General features: G+C 41.8%; 2 protein-coding genes across 2 annotated transcripts; both read left to right on the top strand.

Moving 5' to 3' along the window:
- Positions 1–320: 320 nt before the first annotated feature.
- On the top strand, positions 321–5,999 carry LOC121626098. The gene is made up of 6 exons (XM_041964459.1): positions 321–439; positions 571–763; positions 2,788–2,850; positions 3,984–4,124; positions 5,056–5,121; positions 5,910–5,999. The coding sequence occupies exons 1-6, from the start codon at positions 321–323 to the stop codon at positions 5,997–5,999; spliced, it is 672 nt and encodes a 223-aa protein (XP_041820393.1).
- Positions 6,000–13,508: 7,509 nt separating this feature from the next.
- On the top strand, positions 13,509–17,082 carry LOC121625985 (interferon gamma 1-like). Its single transcript, XM_041964323.1, has 4 exons — positions 13,509–13,712; positions 14,656–14,730; positions 15,147–15,392; positions 16,692–17,082. Exons 1-4 carry the CDS (start codon positions 13,587–13,589, stop codon positions 16,806–16,808), a joined length of 564 nt encoding a protein of 187 aa, XP_041820257.1. The 5' UTR covers positions 13,509–13,586; the 3' UTR covers positions 16,809–17,082.
- Positions 17,083–21,110: the final 4,028 nt, after the last annotated feature.

The following is a 21,110-nucleotide window of genomic DNA, read 5'->3' as shown; positions in this document are numbered from 1 at the left end:
TGGAGAACATAAAAAAACAAGAAAGCAAAAGAAAGTAGGAGATAGGAGATAAAAGGAGAGACGGCAAGGGAAGGAAGGAGGAAGAATGGGAGGAAAGAAAGCAAAGGCTACAGGTGATGGGAAGGAGAAGGAAATGAGAGGAGAGAAGAGGAGGAGCAAATGAAGAAAAAGAATAAGAAAGAGGGAAAGAGAACAAAAGTGAGTGGAGGAGAAAACTGATGATGAAGAAAAGGACAAGAGTGGAAAGTTGAATAAAGGAGACGAAGAGGAGAAAGGAAGCAAAAACAGAGAAAAGGGGAGAAGGCAAAAGAAGAGGAGACATGAAGAAAGGAGGAAGGATGGACAGAGATCGAAGACTACAGGAGGAGAGGAGGAGGAACGTGGAGAAGAGGAGCCAAAGAGGAGGTGACATCAGCATGGAGACTCCTTGGAAACTTCAGTGAGTCAGCGACATCAGGAAATTTCTGAAACAGGAGAGGAGGAACACAAAGAAGAGGGGGGAGTGCCAACAGAGGGGTGATGGGGGGAGGAGAGGAAGAAAGAGGGGGAGGTATAAAGGCGGCAGAGGAGAGCGAACCTGCTGCACTTCAAGATGTTTCTCCTCCTCGTCAGGACGTCTGCTCTCGCTCTGATGATCACTGTCACCGCCGGGCTCGTTACCACGGCGACGGACGAGCAAGGCCTCACCTGCCGACAGGAGATCCCCACCGAGCTGATCCGAGACCTGTGGAGCCGGACCAGACAACTGATCAACAAACTGCCAGTAAGATCAATAACTGCTGATTAATAGCTCTGATTACCTGTTTGTACGACTGATGATCAACTAAAGATAAAAAAACATCAATTTCAGGTCAATAACTAATGAATAAATAATATCTCATATATCAGTACACAAAATTCTTATTGATTAGTCTATCAATATCTCAGTTAACTACTTTTAAAGTCTTATAAGAAAAAAGTTTTAAAGTTCAAACAATACTTATTAATTAGCCTGTAATCAATATATCAGTTTATCCTCAATGAAGATCAAGTCACGTTTACGGATTTGTCTGATAATCAGTTTACAATCAACCAACAATACAATAATCAATACAATCAATACCACCTATTAATTTATCTGGTTAATAATAACTTCTGTTGATTACCCTAATCAATAAACAGTTTGGTTTGCCACAAATTATTTAAGATAAATATTTTTTATTAATTTGCCTGTCAATCAATATGTCAGTTAACCATTAAATATCAATCAATAATAATTATTACTGATGTCTGCCAATCAGTACTTCAGTTTACAAACTTTACATTTCAGTAACTTCTATTGATCAGTGTTCCGATCAATATTTTTAATTTAGGTTCATAATAACCTCTATTGATTAGGCTGTCAATAAATATTTCTGTTTGATTAATGATCAATAACTTTCACAGATTCATCTGCCAACCACTTTATCTGTTTAAAAACTGCCAGTAGTTACTCTTATTGATTAGTCTGCCAATCAGTGTCAGTTCAATAAATGTCAATAATCAGTCTTATTGATTTGTCTGCTAATCAATATATACATTTTCTATCAATTAAATGTCAGCGATGGCTCTTACCAATTAGTGTGCCATTAGTTTACTATCAATCTAACCCAAAATAATAATACTTATTGATGTAGTTTATTGATGAGTATTCTTGATGAATTATCAGTTAATCAGTTTACTGTAAACTGAAAATAATCAATGACATTATTATTGTTATCACTGGTCATCATTGTTTATTGTTCAGTGTTATTGGTTCATTAAGATTGCTGAACAAAAGGATCAATAAATAATTCTTATATAGTGCCATATCGATCAATGTCATCAGATGTCAAGGTAAAGGTGTAAAACTAATATGAATCAAAAGCTGATTGACAAGCTAATCAATACTAATGTTGATGATTAGTTCATTGAGCATTTTTGCTCTATCGATCAGCGGTGGCTACAGATCAATAACTTTACATTGTTATCAGTTAAACACAGGGATGATAAAAATAATGTGAACACACAACAAAGAACTTTCCGACCAGGATAACTAGCTGAAAGCTCATCAATCAGCAATAATCAAAACCAGAGGATTGGTTCTTTCAAAATAAAAGCTCCTGTCATTATTAAGCGTGTGTTCGTATTGATGAGTAATTTTCTCCGCTGATGTTCGGTGTCAGACAGGAAGTGAAAGTGTGAAAAGTTGCAGTTTTTAAACCAGATCAAAGCTGTTGATCAGATCAAAGACGCTGCCTGAAAACTGTGAGCACAGAGCATGAAGAGACGCCAGCAAACAGCCTTTACACACTGCCACCAGTACTACTAGTTGCAGTATTACTACTGATTTGAGGTACTTTACTTGTGTATTCTCATTTTCTGCTACTTTATACTTCGACTGGGCGGGAAGTATTGTATTTTTTTACTCTTCTAATATGACACTCAGGCTATTCTGCATAATGAGTGCTTTCCTCCGCTTTACTCAGTTGTCATGGAGATGGAGAGCATGTCATTTTAAACATTTGGAGGAACGTAATTTTATTTTATTTTACCACTTTGTAGTATTTGTGCATTTTGTGGATGAAAGTGTATCTTAATTTAAATATTCTTATTCTGCCGCCTCATGTTGCGCTAATGGCTGATTAGCGAGGCGATGGCGAGTGTTAACGAGGCGTGTGTGTAAAGTCATTTTCATTTTGTTTCTTCTAATGAAGCGTGCTTGAAACGTGCTACACATATGAAAGCACTGCCATTAAAATAAAATGAGTTTGATATTTTCGTCTGCAGAAAGAAGATAAATTCTCCAGGCGACTGAGGCTGCTGCCCAAGTTTTGCACCAAATGTCCTGAGGTCAGTTAACCTGTCTGTCTGTCGACCTGTCTGTCACATCAGCCGATGAGCCCATCAAACATGTTGTAGAGCTGTCTTTGCATCTCGAGTGAAAATTGATCACTTTTTGAATGGAATCTGGTGCTGGAGAGCCAAAGTGGAAGTGAATCTTTTACTGAGGTTTCAGCCTGCAGCCATAATGGTGTTCGCTTGGTTTACCTCAACCACAACCACATGTGATCCTTCGCCATCATCGCCAAAACTAAACCTGTACAGAACCACATACTACACCTCTACATCCACCTCTACACACCTTCTGGAACTTCTTCCCACATACAGATCAAACCACGACAGGTATTTAACAAACCTGTCACACCTGTCCAGTCGAGCGAACATTTTGGATTTGAAGAAGGAAGTATTTTAGTTGTTTCAGTCTCACCTGCTGCTGAGCCGGCGTCTGTAGCTCAGTGGGGTTTCTCATATTCGCTCTCTGTCCATATTCTACCACTGTGCTGGAAGGTTCAGATGTTAACACCATGTCATTTTACCAGCAAGTTCATCTTTTATGTATTCAACAAACAACAGTGTACCAGTGGTCAGAATTCACAGATTGTTCCTGAATGTGGTAAAAATGGTTTATCTTGGTTTATCACCTGGTACAGTAGGTGATTACTGCACTGTAATACTTTTCAGCTTTCCTGAAAGACTAAAGAAACAACAACTAGTGGCATCAGGACAGGAGTTACTGCTGGTTGATGCAAAGCATCGAGATTCACTCCCGTCTTATTTCTGAATAAGACATGTATCAGCTCTCCAGAAAAAGGGCCTGCCCACTACAGCGCCTTGAATATTCTGTATGAAACATCTGGTGTTTCATGCTTCAGTTGCCCTATTTCAGCATGGCGTCATGAAGTAAACAGCATGTTGAGTTCTGACATTGTCTCAGCAGCCAAATTACAGCTGTAAGACCGAGGAAGTGTTTGACTGGCTCACGTCCACATAAATCAGCAGTCTACGTTAGCTTAACAGAACATGTGAAGCTGCAGCACTTGATTCTCTCAGTGTCTCCTGCACTGCGGGATGAAACTGATGATTAGTGACAGAATTCATCCTGAGGTGGGCGGGACTGGAGTGCATCTGATCTCTCTTCTCAGCGTGCGATTGGCTGGCTGGAGATGAGGCAAATGATCGATGTGTTCCAGAGGAGTGTGTTCAGTAAAGAGGTTGTCCAGAAGCTCCTCCCCCTCCACTACAACGAACTGCTGTACAGGCTGCAACACACACTGCAACACTGTGTGAGTACAAAACACACACTGCAACACTGTGTGTGTACAAAACACACACCGCAACACACACTGCAACACACACCGCAACACTGTGTGAGTACAAAACACACACTGCAACACACACTGCAACACACACTGCAACACACACCGCAACACTGTGTGAGTACAAAACACACACTGCAACACACACTGCAACACACACCGCAACACACACTGCAACACTGTGTGAGTACAAAACACACACTGCAACACACACTGCAACACACACTGCAACACTGTGTGAGTACAAAACACACACCGCAACACACACTGCAACACACACCGCAACACACACTGCAACACTGTGTGAGTACAAAACACACACTGCAACACACACTGCAGCACTGTGTGAGTACAAAACACACACTGCAACACACACTGCAACACGGTGTGAGTACAAAACACACACAGCAACACACACTGCAACACACACTGCAACACTGTGTGAGTACAAAACACACACTGCAACACACACTGCAACACACACCGCAACACTGTGTGTGTACAAAACACACACAGCAACACACACTGCAACACTGTGTGTGTACAAAACACACACAGCAACACACACTGCAACACTGTGTGTGTACAAAACACACACCGCAACACACACTGCAACACACACTGCAACACTGTGTGAGTACAAAACCCACACTGCAACACACACTGCAACACACACTGCAGCACTGTGTGAGTACAAAACACACACTGCAACACTGTGTGTGTACAAAACACACACTGCAACACACACTGCAACACTGTGTGTGTACAAAACACACACTGCAACACACACTGCAGCACTGTGGGAGTACAAAACACACACCGCAACACACACTGCAACACACACTGCAACACTGTGACTACACACTAACTGAGCTGTTTTTGTGTATTTTGTGTTCAGGTTTCTTCCTCAAAACCTTCAAAATGGTTCAAAATCATCAAAAAACTGGAAAGAAAAATTAAAAAGGTAAATACTTACAGACTGTACAACAACAGCTGTTTATATTACTACTACTGCTGCCACTACAACTGCTGCTACTGTTTATGTTACTTAAACTACTACTGTTCCTACAACTGCTGCTGATGCTTTTTGTGTTGACACCACTATTACTGCTACTTGTACTGTTACTACTATGCCTACCAGTACTACTACTGCTGCCATTACTGCTACTGTGGTTACTGATAATAATTACATTTAATCCAGTGACCGTCACTAATACTGCTGCAGCTGCTACGATTACTACTGCTAATGCTGCTAAGATGTGTGCTTCTTACTTGTACTGCTACTACTGTTACTCTTGCTTCTGCTAGCGTTTCTGTCTGCTGTCGCTACTTTGGTTACTATTACTGGTACTACTACATTTATTGACACTACTACTTCTACTGCTCATACCAAAACAACAACTACTAGTACTCCTACTGCTGCTACTACTTCTAATAATATGACTATACTAGTTATCCCATTACTACCACACTGCATAATACTACTCCTAATACTACTACTCATACTGCAACTACTGGGCCTACTGCTACCACTGCTATGACAACTATTTCCATTTATCTGCTGCTTATAGTAACACTGCTTGGCAACTTAGCAATAAAATATCATAACTCATCCATACATCAGATGTTTTATCCAGTTCTTGATCAAATAATACTTTAATACTTTATTTATGTATTATTATTGATATAGTGACCTGTCACATTATACCTATAAATATATTAAAAATACTGACTGTACCTGCCTGTCTGCAGAGGAGAGACGAAGGAGCACTAAAGGCTGTTGGAGAGTTCACCTTCATCCTCAGGTGGATTGATGAACTGGTACAGCACCACATCCTGTAGATCATCATCATCAACAAGGTCGTCTTCATCATCAGTATTGTCATCATCACCTCTTTCATCATCATCACCATCATTAGAGCTCATTATTTCCAGATTTTATGTTAAAAATCCTTTAAAAAAAGAATGAGTTGAAATTCGATTTTTGCAGCACAAACATTTAATACTTTTATTATTTTGTTCATTTCTGTGAAGGAAAATTAGCATCTTAACAGAATTCTTTCTTAGTTTTCTTCACACCGACTGAGCTCTGACTTCTGAAAAGTTCTGGAAACCTTTATAAAAAGTATTAATTAGTGTTTTGAATGTTTTAAACAATGTAGCTTTATTTACAAAATAAGTTATTTGTCAGAAAATATTTATTGTATTTGAGTACTTGAAACTTTAAAATATTGATTTTCTAATAATATGAAGGAAGATATTTTTATATGAATGATTTCAGTTATATTTATGTAAATTTGTCAGATCTATGAGATTGTTACTGAAATAAACCAGATTTCTATCTTATCACTGTTGACTGATGTTGGTTTAACTGAGAGTTTAGAGTGCTGTCTCCCTCTGTTGGCCAAGGTTCAGTACTACAACACGTGAATATTCATACTGTATGCGAGTGCTGGATCTCCTCATTTCTTAACAGAGAGAGGAAAGAAAGGAAATAAAGGGAACAGTGAGGAAAGGAAAGAAAGGAAATGAAGGGAACAGAGAGGAAAGGAAATGAATGGGAAGAAAAGAAAGGAAAGAAAGGAAAGAGAGGAAAGAAAAGAAAAGAGCAGAGGAAAATTAAAGCAGACTGACAGGAACAAATAAAGCAGGCCAGAAATACAGAAGAGAAAAGAAAGGAGAAGGTGATAAGTGGAAAGAAAAGAAAAAGACATTTTATAAGTGTAGAGGAGACGAAATGGCAGGAAATGAAAATTAGAGGAGAGGCGAAGGCAAAGAAACGAAAGGAGAGAAAAGGAAACAAGGAAATCGGCAATGTGGAAACAGAGAGTTGAGGAAAGGAAAGAAGGACGAAAGGAAACATCTCGTCTCTTGAACTGAGGGATTTGGAGTTTGAGGTGTCAGAGTTTGAGTTAATGGAAGGATTAAAGGAACAGTTCAGCCAAAAGCAGAACTGAGTCACGCTAACCCGTTCCCTCACCTGTCAGTGGAAACTCCCGCCGATACCCATAACGAGATCCCCGCCCCCGTGGCTCCGCCCCCACGCGCTGACACAACACTGAACTGAACGCATCACCTCCGTGCTGAGTCAGCCCCACGGCAGAGTTCATGTCCAGGCTTAGAAAAATCGTAAAGCGACGAAAACGATCACCTTTTTAGCCGCTTTTGGGTCCTAGCTTTCGCTTTGCAGTTCAGTTCCTGTCTGGTTCAGTCTGAGCTGGTTTCATCAAACAAGCTCTGATAAAGCTAAAGTACCTGCACCAAACAGCAGACGGACACGCTCAGAGGCTACCTGGTGAACATGGAGTATTTAGCTACGAAAGAGCCGGATGTTCCCCTCAGAAGTTGGTATTGACCAAAAACAGAGTTAGAAGAGAGAGAATATGGGACTTAACTGACATCAGGTGACACAGACACGACTCCAACGGCTGATCATGTTTCTCTGGAACTGCTGGATGTGGAAATTTAGGTTTAGATGAGAAGATGGCTCATAGTTTCATCTCTAAGTTTCAGGTTTAGCCTAGCTCAGGCGGCTAGCCTTGCAGTTTGCAGTCCAATGAAGCAAAGTCTGTCTGGTTTACACTGTATCTCGTTAGTGTTTGTTAAAAAGGGGGCAAACAAAAGATTTTTTTTGTCAAGTTTGGTCCATAAAGGATCTGCCCTGGTACATGCTGTTTCTGGGACTCTTGATGGATCGCTGTCATCCAGGGGTCATGTGACAGATGACGGCTAACCAGCTAGCTGGCAAAAAAAATGTTCCGTTTTGTAGCAACACTTTCACCTCAGGAGTCTGATAGTATAGCTCAGGCCTCCATTCGGTCCTGGTCTGGCGGTGTTTTGAGGTCTGGACTCAGCATACGCCAAAGAAACTAAGATTCAAAGCAACTGGCACCAGTTCGCTACCAGACCGGTCACCAGTTCATGCAAGACTCTGTTCGTTTAGTTGACAGCAGAGTTAGGACTAAGGTTAATCCACGATTATGACTTTAATAAACCTTTAGAGAAGCTATGTGAAGTCACTGCGCCCAGCAGTTGTTCAAGCAGCAGTTAGCTTCAACACTAACTGCTGCTTAAACCACAATGTCTCTGCAGGTTCAAATGTGTATACTTCTTTACACACCTGTCCAGAATCATCCAGAGGACCAGGCGGCGGCGTGTCACCTCAACATGCTCAGAGGTCATGGGTCAGTGAGGCTGATGAGGTCATCCAATCAGTGAAGTGTGTTTGTAGGAAATTCAACCCACCACCACACAGGAGAGGATGTGGCATGTGTGTGTGTGTGTGTGTGTGTGTGTGTGTGTGGTGTTTATATTGACGGTTTGCCCGCAGGGAAAAAAAATGTCTGTCTTAGACTTCCAGGAAACACACAGACTGTTTTAAATGTTGGAGACGAGCAGTTAATTCCAGTTAATTAACATTTACCTAGAAAGTCAAGAACCAGTGTGTGTGTGTGTGTGTGTGTGTGTGTGTGTGTGTGTGTGTGTGTGTGTGTGTCAGACTGACAGGAATTATACTTCTGGTGTACTAAAGGAAAAAGAAACTACTGGAGCATTTTAGTTTTTCTTCATAAAATATTTTTTGCATCAACATCACAGGTTTTTAATTCATGCTATGAACACAGTTTTTGACTTTGTCTAAAGATATTTCACATCTTCTTCTACATTAACGTGAATATCTCAGCCCTGAACCCGGCACAATATGAACTGAGCTGCTTGTGTGATTGAAGGATTTAGTAAATGGTTTGTTGAAGTATTTTGGTTTATTAATTTTTACAGAACATCTGTTGGAAATCTGCCGTTTGAAGCCTGAACTTTGATTACAGAAAGGCCAGACTCAGCAGACCTCTCTGTCTTGGTTTTTGGTTTGTGACTCTGTCACTATGGTTTGGATTTTTCAGAAATGCTGTCCAGCGATAGTCTGAGTGCGACACATCTGCTACCAAACAATGTTTAAATCACATTGTTGTACCAATACACTCATATCAGCAATATGTCACTGGGCACAGTAAGTAATGTACGTATACTGCAGATTTTACACCTGTTCTATGGCGGCGCTCACGTTAACCCCATGTATAAATCTGCTGTTGTCGTGTTCTTTGCAACATGAACCTCAGGGGTGTAATGTGATCTGAGATCATGGAGGAACACAATCATTCCACTTCACAGGAAGCTTAAAAAACACCAAAACTTTTTATTTCAAACTGTGAGCAATATCCCCGTTAGCACCAAAATCTTTGAATGAGGTGTCAATGAAGTGTTCCAGCTGCAGGTTCACAGACCTGAACCTTCAGTCCGGGCTCACGATGCTGAACCACTTTCTGTAGCTGGCGGTGTCCTTATGTCCAGAACTAAGATAGTTAGCTAGCTGTTTGCAACCTCGCTCACTGACACGACACACATGACAGCAACCCCTCATGACCACGTTAGGACCCACAGATCGCCACATGTTCCAGCGGTACAACGGTGCTCCGTTGATTTGCCTGTCAGTCAGAGAGTCTGAGGGGAAATCACACAAAGCTGAAGCTACGTTAAAAACCTGAAAGATTCGGGGCTTCTGGGTAAACATTCGGGGCTGGAGCCCAAGAAGCTTCACTGGGGTGATTTTAAGGGGTGTAATAAAACCTTTTTAAAAATATACAGTAGGCCAATATCTCAGCATTTCACCATTACTGAGAACAAAACTAACTGAAATTGTTATTTTCAAAGTTTAGATTATTATTTAAGATGTAAACTTGAAACAAACCTCACAAGAAACTGGGAAGACCTGAATTCAAACGACATTCAGAGACCTGCCTCATCCTGCATTAGAAAAGTACACAGTTAAAACCACCAAGAGCTAAATGCTAGCGGAACAAAGGCTGAGCGTCCAGGAGGAGAACACGGGAAGGCTTCTGACAAGCCCGGAGGCACGAGGTTTCTGGACTCAAGAATGCAGACCCACACAACAGCGAGGTTTTCAAAATAAGAATAAATTTATTAACAGAAGTCGCTCAGGATGTAATACAAACTAAATTTGGCAAGTTAATCAAAGTACAACAAAAAGCGCTAAGGATAATGAAGACTGGTGAATAACTAACTATGGCTCAAAAGGCTGGGAGGAAGCAACAAACAAAAGGCGCAAGGCAAAACTAAGCACTATGGCTGGATAACAAAGTTCAAACAAAAGATATAACTCTCTACTTATGACAAGACTTAAAAGGTAATCAGGAGACAAGGATCATGAAAGCTAGACAGCAAGGCAGCACAAGACATGGCACGAGACAAACTGGCACAGGACAAAGGGAGATGCGGACTATATATACACGAGGTAACAATGAACAGGTGGAGACAATTAGGGTGGGGTAGACAATCAGACAGGCGGGAAACACACCGGGAAGTCAAGGGCCTGAAACGAGAGGAGAGTTAGGTTTCACAATAAAACAGGAAGTGCAAGACAAGACATGACGCTCGTGAACAAAACACATTAACACATCTGACGAGACATGACAGCTTCACTGCATGTAAGATTGTTAAAATAAATAATAAAATACAGACAGAAATGAAGAAAAAGTTCCTTAAACTGTCAGCAAAACTAATTACTGATGAATATTCACAGGAAATAATCGGCTCAAAATTCACTCATTCTGTTCACTGTTTGGGTTAATTGTAAAGTTTATTAGTGGGTCTGTGATGTATTGTTATGCTTTGAATATAATGTAAAATATCCATAAATTATATCAGTCAGGGGTCGTCAGGCTAAAAACTGAAAGTTGTAAGGATGCCAAATGGTGCTGGGATCCCAAATTCTCTTAACTAACAGACTGCCTGGGTGAAGTCTCACTCTGCCCACCTCAGATTATTAAAGATGAGTAATAATTAGAAATCCAACATGTTTACATTTTTACCTCACTGAAAATAAAACCGCGATTATATCATGTCTATTTTTTTGAACCAGTCTTTTTCACCAGGAACATCTGTTGGGCCAAATTGAACGTTATGGCGGCCCAACTTTGTGGAGCCCTGCTCTAAAGGTTAAGTGGGTGTTGCTAATGGGTGAGTGGATGGACACTTAAAATGAGGTTTAGCTATGAGCAGACGCAGGACTGCTCGCCCTCGTGGCACAAACTGTACAATGCAACAGCAAAGCTGCAGCTTTTCGAACTGACTTCTTGGTACGTTGGTGAAGACGCGTCTTGCAATTCAGGGAAATGTGAAACCAGAAACAGAAACACGGGCGACCTCCATTGTAGTCTTCCTGTTGTTGCCATGGTCACTCAGTAACAGTGGTGAGCTTGGAAAGTTCAAGAACTGTCAGCCGAAGGTTGCAGCAAACTTCAATGCATGGTATCTGTGCGTGAACTGTGTGCAGCTGTATTACACAGAAACATATCGATAATAAAATATAACTCATATTGAGTTTGATTTGGATTAAAGGCCAAATTAATCTTATCGAGGAATCCCTAGAAATGATTTGTCGACAGAGGGTTACGGCGTTTCCCTGGGCACCAGCAGTGATGATTCAGGTTTCGCTGTACGCATTGTGGTGGCATTTTCCACCAGCGCCGATGATGCAGGGACGGTTCTCCTTCCTGCTGCAGTGACACTGTGGCATCTCTGCCCACAATGATGACTGCATGTCTTCCAGCTGTGCTGGGCCTGCCACATTTCTACACCGGATGGCCAAAAGTATGTGGACGCACTAATGTTACACCTGTATGTGCAAGCTGAATGAATAATTCTGACACCGCGTTCATTACTGTGCTGCTCTAACAGCTCATGTTGAAGCTGCTGCAGGGATTCACTCCCATTCAGACTGAGGTCAGGGCTCTGTGCAGGCCTGTCAAGCTCTGTGTGGAGCTGGGTTTGTGAGAAAGCCCCGTCCTCAAACTGTTGCACTGTTCACTGCACTTTTTGGCTTGTGAAATGCGACTTACTTGCAGCCTCGTCACAGGTTGCACAGACTTTTACTGTGCAGTTCAACCGAAAATGTCATTTTACTCCTGCGATTGTGTTGCTTGAATGTTAATGAAGAGGTCACACCTTCCAGTATCCCGCAAGAGCAAAGTAAAACACACAATCTACAAACAGAAACAACTGGCACGGCGATGTGAAACAGATTAAACAAATTATTTGTTTTCTCTTGAGGTTCCATGTATTGATCGATGAAGCCGTCGAAATAGCAGTGCTACAATTTTAATTAACAGAAGAGAGCCATTCAAGCAAAGTCAGTCCCAGTTTCATCTTTGTGCATCCACTACAAAGTCCAAGACAAGCTAGCCAGTGTTTAGCCCAGCTTAGCACAAAGCCTGGAAGCAGGGGGGAAGCAACTGTTAGCTTAGCTGCATCAAAACAGGAAAAAACATCAACAAGTCCATATCAGGCTGATTGACTTAGTGCTGACACGTCGCTGGGGCTTTTAATGCCTCTGCTAATGCAACATGTAAAGATCAGAGTGAAAGTCAGCAGCGGCCTCCTTGACCTTTTCACTACTTCCTCAGGCCGCGCTGTGTCTTTCCCTTCGTGCTGCATTTGTTATGCAGAGATGACTGTCGGAATAACGTCTTCGTTTGATGTTGCGACACGCTTTACTCAACATGAACGGTCGATATTTTAGTTATTTCTGATGAATTTCTGCTTCAGACGGTGTGAGGAGGTTTCTGCAGCTTAACGAGGCTTAAAAAAAGCCACAGCTGGTCCAGCTACAGCGTTCGAATGGTGCACACACATTAATACATGTGTGATAACAAAGCTATAACATCATACATAATAATAATGACAGTAATAATGCAGGAACCATTGTGGTGCATAATGAGCTTGTTTGATTGTTGAATACATGGTGCTGATAAAGCAGACACCCTATACATGCAAACATTACATGCACGAGAGCTTGCAAACAGCTTACATGAGGCTTTTTGCACTTTTGGAACCACTATCACACACACACACACACACACACACACATCAGTGACGTTACTGGCAGGACTGGTTAACCTTGGGTTTGCTTGATGTGCAACGCTACACACACAGGTTTCAACGTAAATTTTCATGAACTGGTCTTCCTCCAGTTAAACCACTCTGACCAGGGGGTGTCCTCACTCTGTGCATGTGTATGTGTTCAGAGGATGGAAGTGAATGGAAACCTGGCCAGGGAGTCTCCTGTGTGTGCGTCTTTAGCAGCAGCAGAGTGACTTTTAGAGGAAAACTGTTGTCGATGCTGCTGTTTCTGGTGCTGCTGCTGAAAGCCCACAGACCACAGAGATGCACAACCACACGCTCATATAGACACACAATGAGGCAGACACACACACAGGTACACACAGCCATATATATAGACCCACAGGTCAGCACAGAGCATCAGTGATTAGACAACACACCACTCTCTCAGCCTTTCTCCGAGGTGCAGTCTTTTTACGCTACAGCCTAAGGTAGTTTATACTGAAGTGGTCCAATATGTCTTCGTTCCGTGGTTCAGTGTGTCTACTGGTCTTACTGGGAGCTGTGTTTGCATCTGGGAGTCCTGCTCAGTTCATCCCTGACCAACTGAAACAAACCCACAAGTCCATCGCAGATGTGCTGGTGAGTAACGCTGTGGCGTCCCACAGGGTTCAATTTCAGATCCTCTGCTTTTATTTGCAGTTTAGCCTCTGCTTGTGTTTAACAGCTAAATGAGTGAGGAAGCTGTATTTCAGGATTACACAGGAGCTGAAATCTGAGTTCAGAGGAACGGATGTTTACACTGATGAAGAGGTGATTAAAGTACGATGATGTCTGCATTACTTACTGAAAGGCCTCTACGATCTTTCAAATGACAGACTGGATTAAAATCAGACAGTGATGCATGTTTTCATTGTCATAGCTACAGTTACATCATAACATCATTAGCTGAGTGAAACAAATCTACTTGATCATAGTAGATCACAGCTTCATATGTTTTCATCTAGTGATTGCAGGAAAGCAGGGCTGGTTACTGTATGTCATGTTCATTTGAAGTATCACAAGAAAACAGCAAATCATACCAATAATTACAAACTGTGGCCTCCTCATTCGTCCTTACTCTGATATTTAATCCTGTAATAACTCGACAAACACTTCCATGTTTAAGTCAAAGCTCTTATCTGATGATATTAGTCTCATGTGAGTGAATCAGTATTATTTTCTCACTTGTATTTTCTGTTTTTTTCCGATACAGTGAAAGTGACTCTTCACTCTCATTAACATTTCCAACACTGTGAACTCAGCTTGTTTTAGCATGTTTCTGGCAGAAGTTCCACCTTTTTACAGACAAACGAAGGTTTTCTTGTTTGAGAAGATATTAGAAGTTTTACAAGTTTTCCTGCTGCAGTGTGACCTGCTGTAGTTTTCTTGCTATAAAAGTGAAAATGGGGAGAACTTTGAGAAGTAGAGCTGCGATCTGCTTTGTTCTGGCTCTTTTAAAGATACTGACACTCATTTCTAGGAAATGTAACTAGAGAATAACTGGACTCATCTCAGCCTGTTGGTGTGTTTTTGTGTGTTTAAGGAGTTGACGCGGTCGGACATCGTCGTTAATCCTCTCTTCAGCTCCGTCATCAGGAGCATCAACACCTCACTCCAGGTACACAAATCTCAAATGAAAAAATATCTAGTAACACCAAGATGTCAAATAAAGTCGCAACAAAGCCATAAAATGGACCCAGAAGTCAGCCTTGGTCTCACTGTCAAACGTTCAGTTGTCAAAATATGGTGTTAATTCATAATGTCAGTTTGTCCTGATCAGTTATCAATATATGTACATATTGATATTATTTCTGCAAAATCAGTTGAGAAACTGTTTATTAATAAAAATAATGAAGCAGGAATAGAAATACCTGAAAAATCTACGTTGTCTCATCACAATGACACAAAAACACAACATGATGATAGTTAAGTGGGTTTAAAAGCTGCTGGTTCAGAATCAGGCTGAACCAGCTCAGTCCTGACGTCGTGAACCCTGCGCACTGACTCCCAGGCACTCCCTCCTCTCCTCCACAGAGAAAAGAAGCACAGCTCATGAATGTCACTCTGGACGTCTACATGCAAATCTTCTCCAGCATCCTGCAGCAGCACCACGACAACACCGGGACCCCGACTCTCCTGAGCCACCTGACCGAGGCCGAGAGGTCTAAGGTGGAGTCGGCTCTGAAGTTCTTCCAGCAGAAGATCAAGGTGCTGAAGAGACGCCTGAGCCAACAGGCCAATGACAGAGAGGACGTCATCAGCGAGCTGAACAAAATACAGGTGAGTGACGTCTGTCTGTCTGTCTGACTGTAGCTGTCTGTCTGTCTGTCTGTCTGTCTGTCTGTCTGTCTGTCTGTCTGTCTGTCTCACTGTCTGACTGTCTGTCTGTCTGTCTGACTGACTGTCTGTCTGTAGCTGACTGTCTGTCTGTCTGTCTGTCTGTCTGACTGACTGTAGCTGACTGTCTGTCTGTCTGTCTGTCTGACTGTCTGTCTGACTGTCTGTCTGTCTGACTGACTGTCTGTAGCTGACTGTCTGACTGTCTGTCTGTCTGACTGTCTGTCTGACTGTCTGTCTGTCTGACTGACTGTCTGTAGCTGACTGTCTGACTGTCTGTCTGTCTGTCTGTCTGACTGTAGCTGACTGTCTGTCTGTCTGTCTGACTGTAGCTGACTGTCTGTCTGACTGTCTGTCTGTCTGTCTGACTGTAGCTGACTGTCTGTCTGACTGTCTGTCTTTAGCTGACTGTCTGTCTGACTGTCTGTCTGTCTGTCTGACTGTAGCTGACTGTCTGTCTGTCTGTCTGTCTGTCTGACTGTAGCTGACTGTCTGTCTGTCTGTCTGTCTGACTGTCTGTCTGACTGTCTGTCTGTCTGTCTTTAGCTGTCTGTCTGACTGTCTGACTGACTGTCTCACTGTCTTTCAGACTGTCTGTCTGTAGCTGACTGACTGTCTCTCTGTCTGTCTGTCTTTAGCTGACTGTCTGACTGTCTGTCTGTCTGTCTGACTGTAGCTGACTGTCTGTCTGTCAGACTGTCTGTCTGTCAGACTGTCTGTCTGTCTGTCACTCTGTTTTTAAAGCCAGATTCATTGGAAACTTGTCCTCGCTGTGTTCTCAGCAGCTGCAGCTCTGATTGGAGCAGCCAGCTGTGACTCTGACTAACGACTGATTTGATCGATCAATAAATCAAACTGATTGATCTGCTTCTGATCAGAGTTCAGCCTCTTTCGGTCTGACTGATCAGAGCTCAGCTTTTGTTTCTGTTGTCTTTTCTGAAGAAGTGGAAGCTCTTGCACAAACTTTGTTTTCCCCTCTTGAGTAGGTGTGGTGTTAAAGTCTGTGTTTCCATTACATTTGCTCCTTTTTCTCAGACATGTCAGAGTTTGAGCAGCGTAGGAAGTAAAGAAGTAAATCTCTGAGTCAGTGTTCAGTCAATGGTCTACAGATCAGAGGCTAAAGCACAGGGATCAGGCTTGTGTTAAACCCCCATCCAGAGACTGCCCCCTCTGGTCTCTGGTCTCTGGTTCTGGGGTTCTGAAGGTGCTGTGAATGACTTGACCTCGCTCTCTCTCTCTCAGGTGGACGACCCCGAGGCTCAGAGGAAAGCTCTGGCTCAGTTCCTGGAGATCTACCAGGAGGCTTCTGTGATTTGCAGCCGCATGTGGAGACCCGCCCACTCCTCCTCTGCTGAGTGACGCCGTGACCAAACCGTTCACTTATCTTCGTTTTCAAGCAGCTTCTTTGCTCGTAGTTTCTGTTTTTATTTGTAACTGAGTTAAGTTTTGTGAGGTTTCCATGGCGACATCTTCCATGTTCAGACACACTTTGACAGCTCCACGTATTTATTTAGTTATTTAAAAGGTCACTTTAGGTCATTTCTCAATCCAGTCACTTAACTGAGTTATATTTATTTTTCTGGTAATTTAATGTATTTTATTTATGGTTAATTTAATTTAATTTATCTTTGTGTTGGGTTTTAAAACTTCTTGTTGATTTGAATAAAAACATAAATCAGCACCTTTAAGTTGCTTCTGTTTTTTAAACAGAAGAATATTAGAGTAACCGCTGCCAGCTTTCACTGCTGAACAGGATTTCCATGAAGGTCGTCACGTTTTCACACCAAATCAGGTTTCGTGTCGTTTACTGGTTTCGATTCTAAAATAGTAACAGATATGAAAATGTTAATGATGTCGGTGAACTGAGAAAGATGCAGTCGAACTAAACTGAAATGAAAGAAAACAAGAGACACGTGTGAAATGTTGCCGGGAGAGAGAGAGACTCTACATCAGAATTATACACAATGTGGCCAAAAGTATATGGACAGGTGAACATCCCATAGTTAAAACCACGAGAGCATTTCAGTGAGTCAGCTCACATGGAATTTATTATTAAGTTATTCAGAATATGAAGAGTGTTGGTGTTTGGTGTCTGGGCTCTGACCTCATCACCCCCCCATAACGACTCCTGTTATGTGGAAGAACACACGTCCCACTTCAACTTGTAACACTCCCACACTTCTAACTTCAAAATGCAGCAGAAAGTAACCTAAGTAACCAATCAAACGGAGCCCAGTAAAAGGTACAATATTTGCCTCTGAGATGAGGATTAGAAGTACAAAGTAGTAAAGAATGGAAAAACTCAAGAAAAGAACTACAGTACTGCCAAAATTGTACTACCCTTGAGTAAATGTACATTTTCACACCCCTATCAATGGAGTGTGAATCCTTCTTCTCAGACTGCGTTATTTGAATATTTGAATATTGAATGGAGGAGTTGGAAATATGCAGTATTTCAACAGCAAAGGTTTTGAAAAATAATCCAAACTTTGCCGGCCCTCATATTCACCCCCCCAAATCACTGGTCTAAAATACGACTGTAACCCAGAACAAAAGCACACAAGGTTTCATACATGTGAAGTGTCTGCAACATATCAAACAGATGAATAAAGGTAGAAGACAGGTGATGAAGGCTAGAGACGGAACGATGGAAAGAAGGAACGATGGAAAGAAAGAAAGAAAGAAAGAAAGAAAGAAAGAAAGAAAAAACAAAGAAAGGAAGAAAAAACGAAAGAAAGGAAGACAAAACGAAAGAAAGAAAGAATGACAGAAGGAAAGACAGAAAAAAGAAAGAAAGACAGAAGGAAAGAAAGATGAAAAGAAAGAAGGAAAGATGGAATGACAGAAAGAAAGAAAGAGAAAGAAAAAATAAACGAACGACAGAAAAAGACGTGTGTGTGGTGGAATTACTGCGTGTCATTCCTCTGACATCACTCTGACATCACCGTGTTCTCCGGCTCCTGCACCAATCGTACGGCGGGGCTTCCCCTCCCCTCGTGATGTAATGAAACAGTGCAGGAAAACGCTCACAGGACGGATCAGTGGTTACAGCTCTGGTTTTGAGTAATGAGTCAGTGCCCCCCCCACCCCCACCCCACCCCACCCCCCCCCGACCTGCTCGTTAACCAACCTCGTTAATTCATCAATTAATTCTCTTCAGATTAATGTTCTCACTCTGACTACATATTTCATATTTATTATTCATTCATCATTATTCTCTATAATTAAAACCTTTGGAATCTAAAGTAATACAATATAATTTAATCAAATCTATTTGAATGAAGTGACTCATGTTTTTTTATGATTTTTGGATTTCTTTTATAAAACGTGTCCCAATATAAAAACTGGAAAACAATTTGCCATCTTTTGTTTCCAGTTTTCCCCTTTTAATTGTCCTCATGTAGCTTTACGGTTGAGATATGACGACACAAACAGGACTGCAGGGCAGCTCGTTTCAGAGGAACGATGAAATCAGCCCCGTGGAGACGACTGTGCTGTTGCTGTTATTGGGATCAATAAAGTATTTTGTATAGTTGTATTATATTGTCTTTTATTATGTTGCATATTGACCCGGAGAATACGAACCGATTCTTCCAAACCTCACTCTGTCCACACCGATGATTCAGTTTTTCTAAACTTTGGAGCTACCTGGACCTTTTCCTCCAGCTTGCGTCACCTGTGAGTGTGAAAAGTCCCGTCTTCTGATTCGCTGAGGGGAAACCCCTCCACACATCACACATGACACCTGTGGTTTAAGATACAGTTCAGATCTATTCAGTACAGTCCAGGTAAAGAAGAGTGTCACAAGTCTTCATCAAAACTGAATGTTTTTAAGGTGCCTCTAAGATTAAAGTTCACTTCTGAGGCTGCTGATCACCAGAGATAGAAAGGAACTACATTCATTATTCAAGTACTATACTTGCATACTTGTACTTCACTAAAGCATTCTGTTTTCATGCAACTTTATACTTCTACTCCACAACATTTCAGAGAGAAATATTTCTGTTTCACTGCTTTTATCTGACAGCTTTATTTACTAGTGGAAGCCCTGTGGAAACCTCCCTGTGTGGTTCCAGTTCCAGCCATCAGCCATCACTGGATGTGTATCACAGGGGAACGAACTGGAACACAGGGAAGTCATCACCAACTATGTCAACTGGTGTGGACTGAACCACCTTCACATCAACGCCAGCAAGACCAAAGAGATGGTGGTAGACTTCCATAGGAGTGTGTCACAGATTATACCAGTGAGCATCCTGGGTTTGGACTTTGAGAGCGTGGGGGAGTATAAAGACCTGAGTGTTCACCTCAACAATAAACTGGACTGGTCCACCAACACAGATGCCCTGTCCAAAGTCATCTCCATCTGCTGAGAAGACTGAGGTCCTTTGGAGTATGTAGGACACTGTTAAAAACATTTTATGACTCTGTGGTTACAGCTGCAGTCTTTTACGCAGTGGTCTGCTGGGGCTGTGGAAGCTCTGAGAGGGACAGGAAGGGACTCACTAAACTGGTCAGGAGAGCTGGCTCTGTCCTGGACTGCCCTCTGGAAGGGTGGGGGACGCATTTCACATAATATTGAACATAATATTGTTCTGTTCATAAGTTAGTGAAACAACTACACACTGATCGGTCGTCTGCCTCCCTGACGGATATCTGCTGTGACTCTCTTTTTTGGCCCCCCGCTGTGCTGGACCAGCTGGAGGAGGATCCACTTTGGAGACCCGTGGACAGACTGTGGACTCTCTTTTGAAGGCCGACCCCCCGGAGTATCTTTTAGCAATATTATTTCTACTGTGACACATATTTATCTACTGCGCAATAGAGCAAACACTGTACTTACACAAACCATGTACAATTTTTCAATATTTCTCAATAATTCTCATTGACAATATATTTTTATAGTGTTTTGTATAAAATGTACATATAGAGTCAACTTCTTATTTTGAATTTTGTATTTTCCATTGCCTTGTTATTGCTATTTCTCAGAGACTTAGTGGAACTTCAGCAGAAATTCAGAGGAAGATCATTAAAGTTCAGACTGATATTTGAACTGAAACGGCTGTGAATTCCTCCAAACAGACAAACTTACACCTGTGAAACCTCTTCCTGTGTGTGTGTGTGTGTGTGTGTGTGTGTGTGTGTGTGTGTGTATGGGTAGGGGATGCCCATGTGCTGTATACACACCTGAATGTCAACACCAAAAGCTACCTGTCTGCTTCCTGTTTGTCTTTCTGTTTCCTGCATTTCTTTGGCTCCTTCATGCTGAGTTCAGCACTAAATTCAGCTTCCATTTCAAGCCGAACCACGACATGCAGCATAAGGAGGTCAAAGGTCAGAAAACAGTGGCTCCTTCAGCAACTAGCCAGTCCGAGAAAAATCTAAGGAGTCACAGGATCATTAAAGAAAGAAAAAAACATTTATGTTACACAACATAATGTTTCATTTGTTGCTTTTTCATCGAAAATCCAGAACAACTCATCAGGCCTGTATGTGTGCCTCAAACCATAACTGTAACAATAGATACTACTGATATTTTATTTTGTAGTTTGGGTGGACTGAGCCTTTAAGCTGTGTGTTCCATATGGCGACTGTCACATCAGAAACTTGCACAGTGAAATTTACATGCGCTTCTTTGGGAAATTGACGATGGGTGACTGC

The sequence above is a fragment of the Chelmon rostratus genome, chromosome 22 (genome assembly GCF_017976325.1).
Source record: "Chelmon rostratus isolate fCheRos1 chromosome 22, fCheRos1.pri, whole genome shotgun sequence".
In the NCBI taxonomy this organism is placed as follows: domain Eukaryota; kingdom Metazoa; phylum Chordata; class Actinopteri; order Chaetodontiformes; family Chaetodontidae; genus Chelmon; species Chelmon rostratus.
Note: the sequence above shows the minus strand (reverse complement) of the source record. Positions and strands in the feature narration are given on the sequence as shown.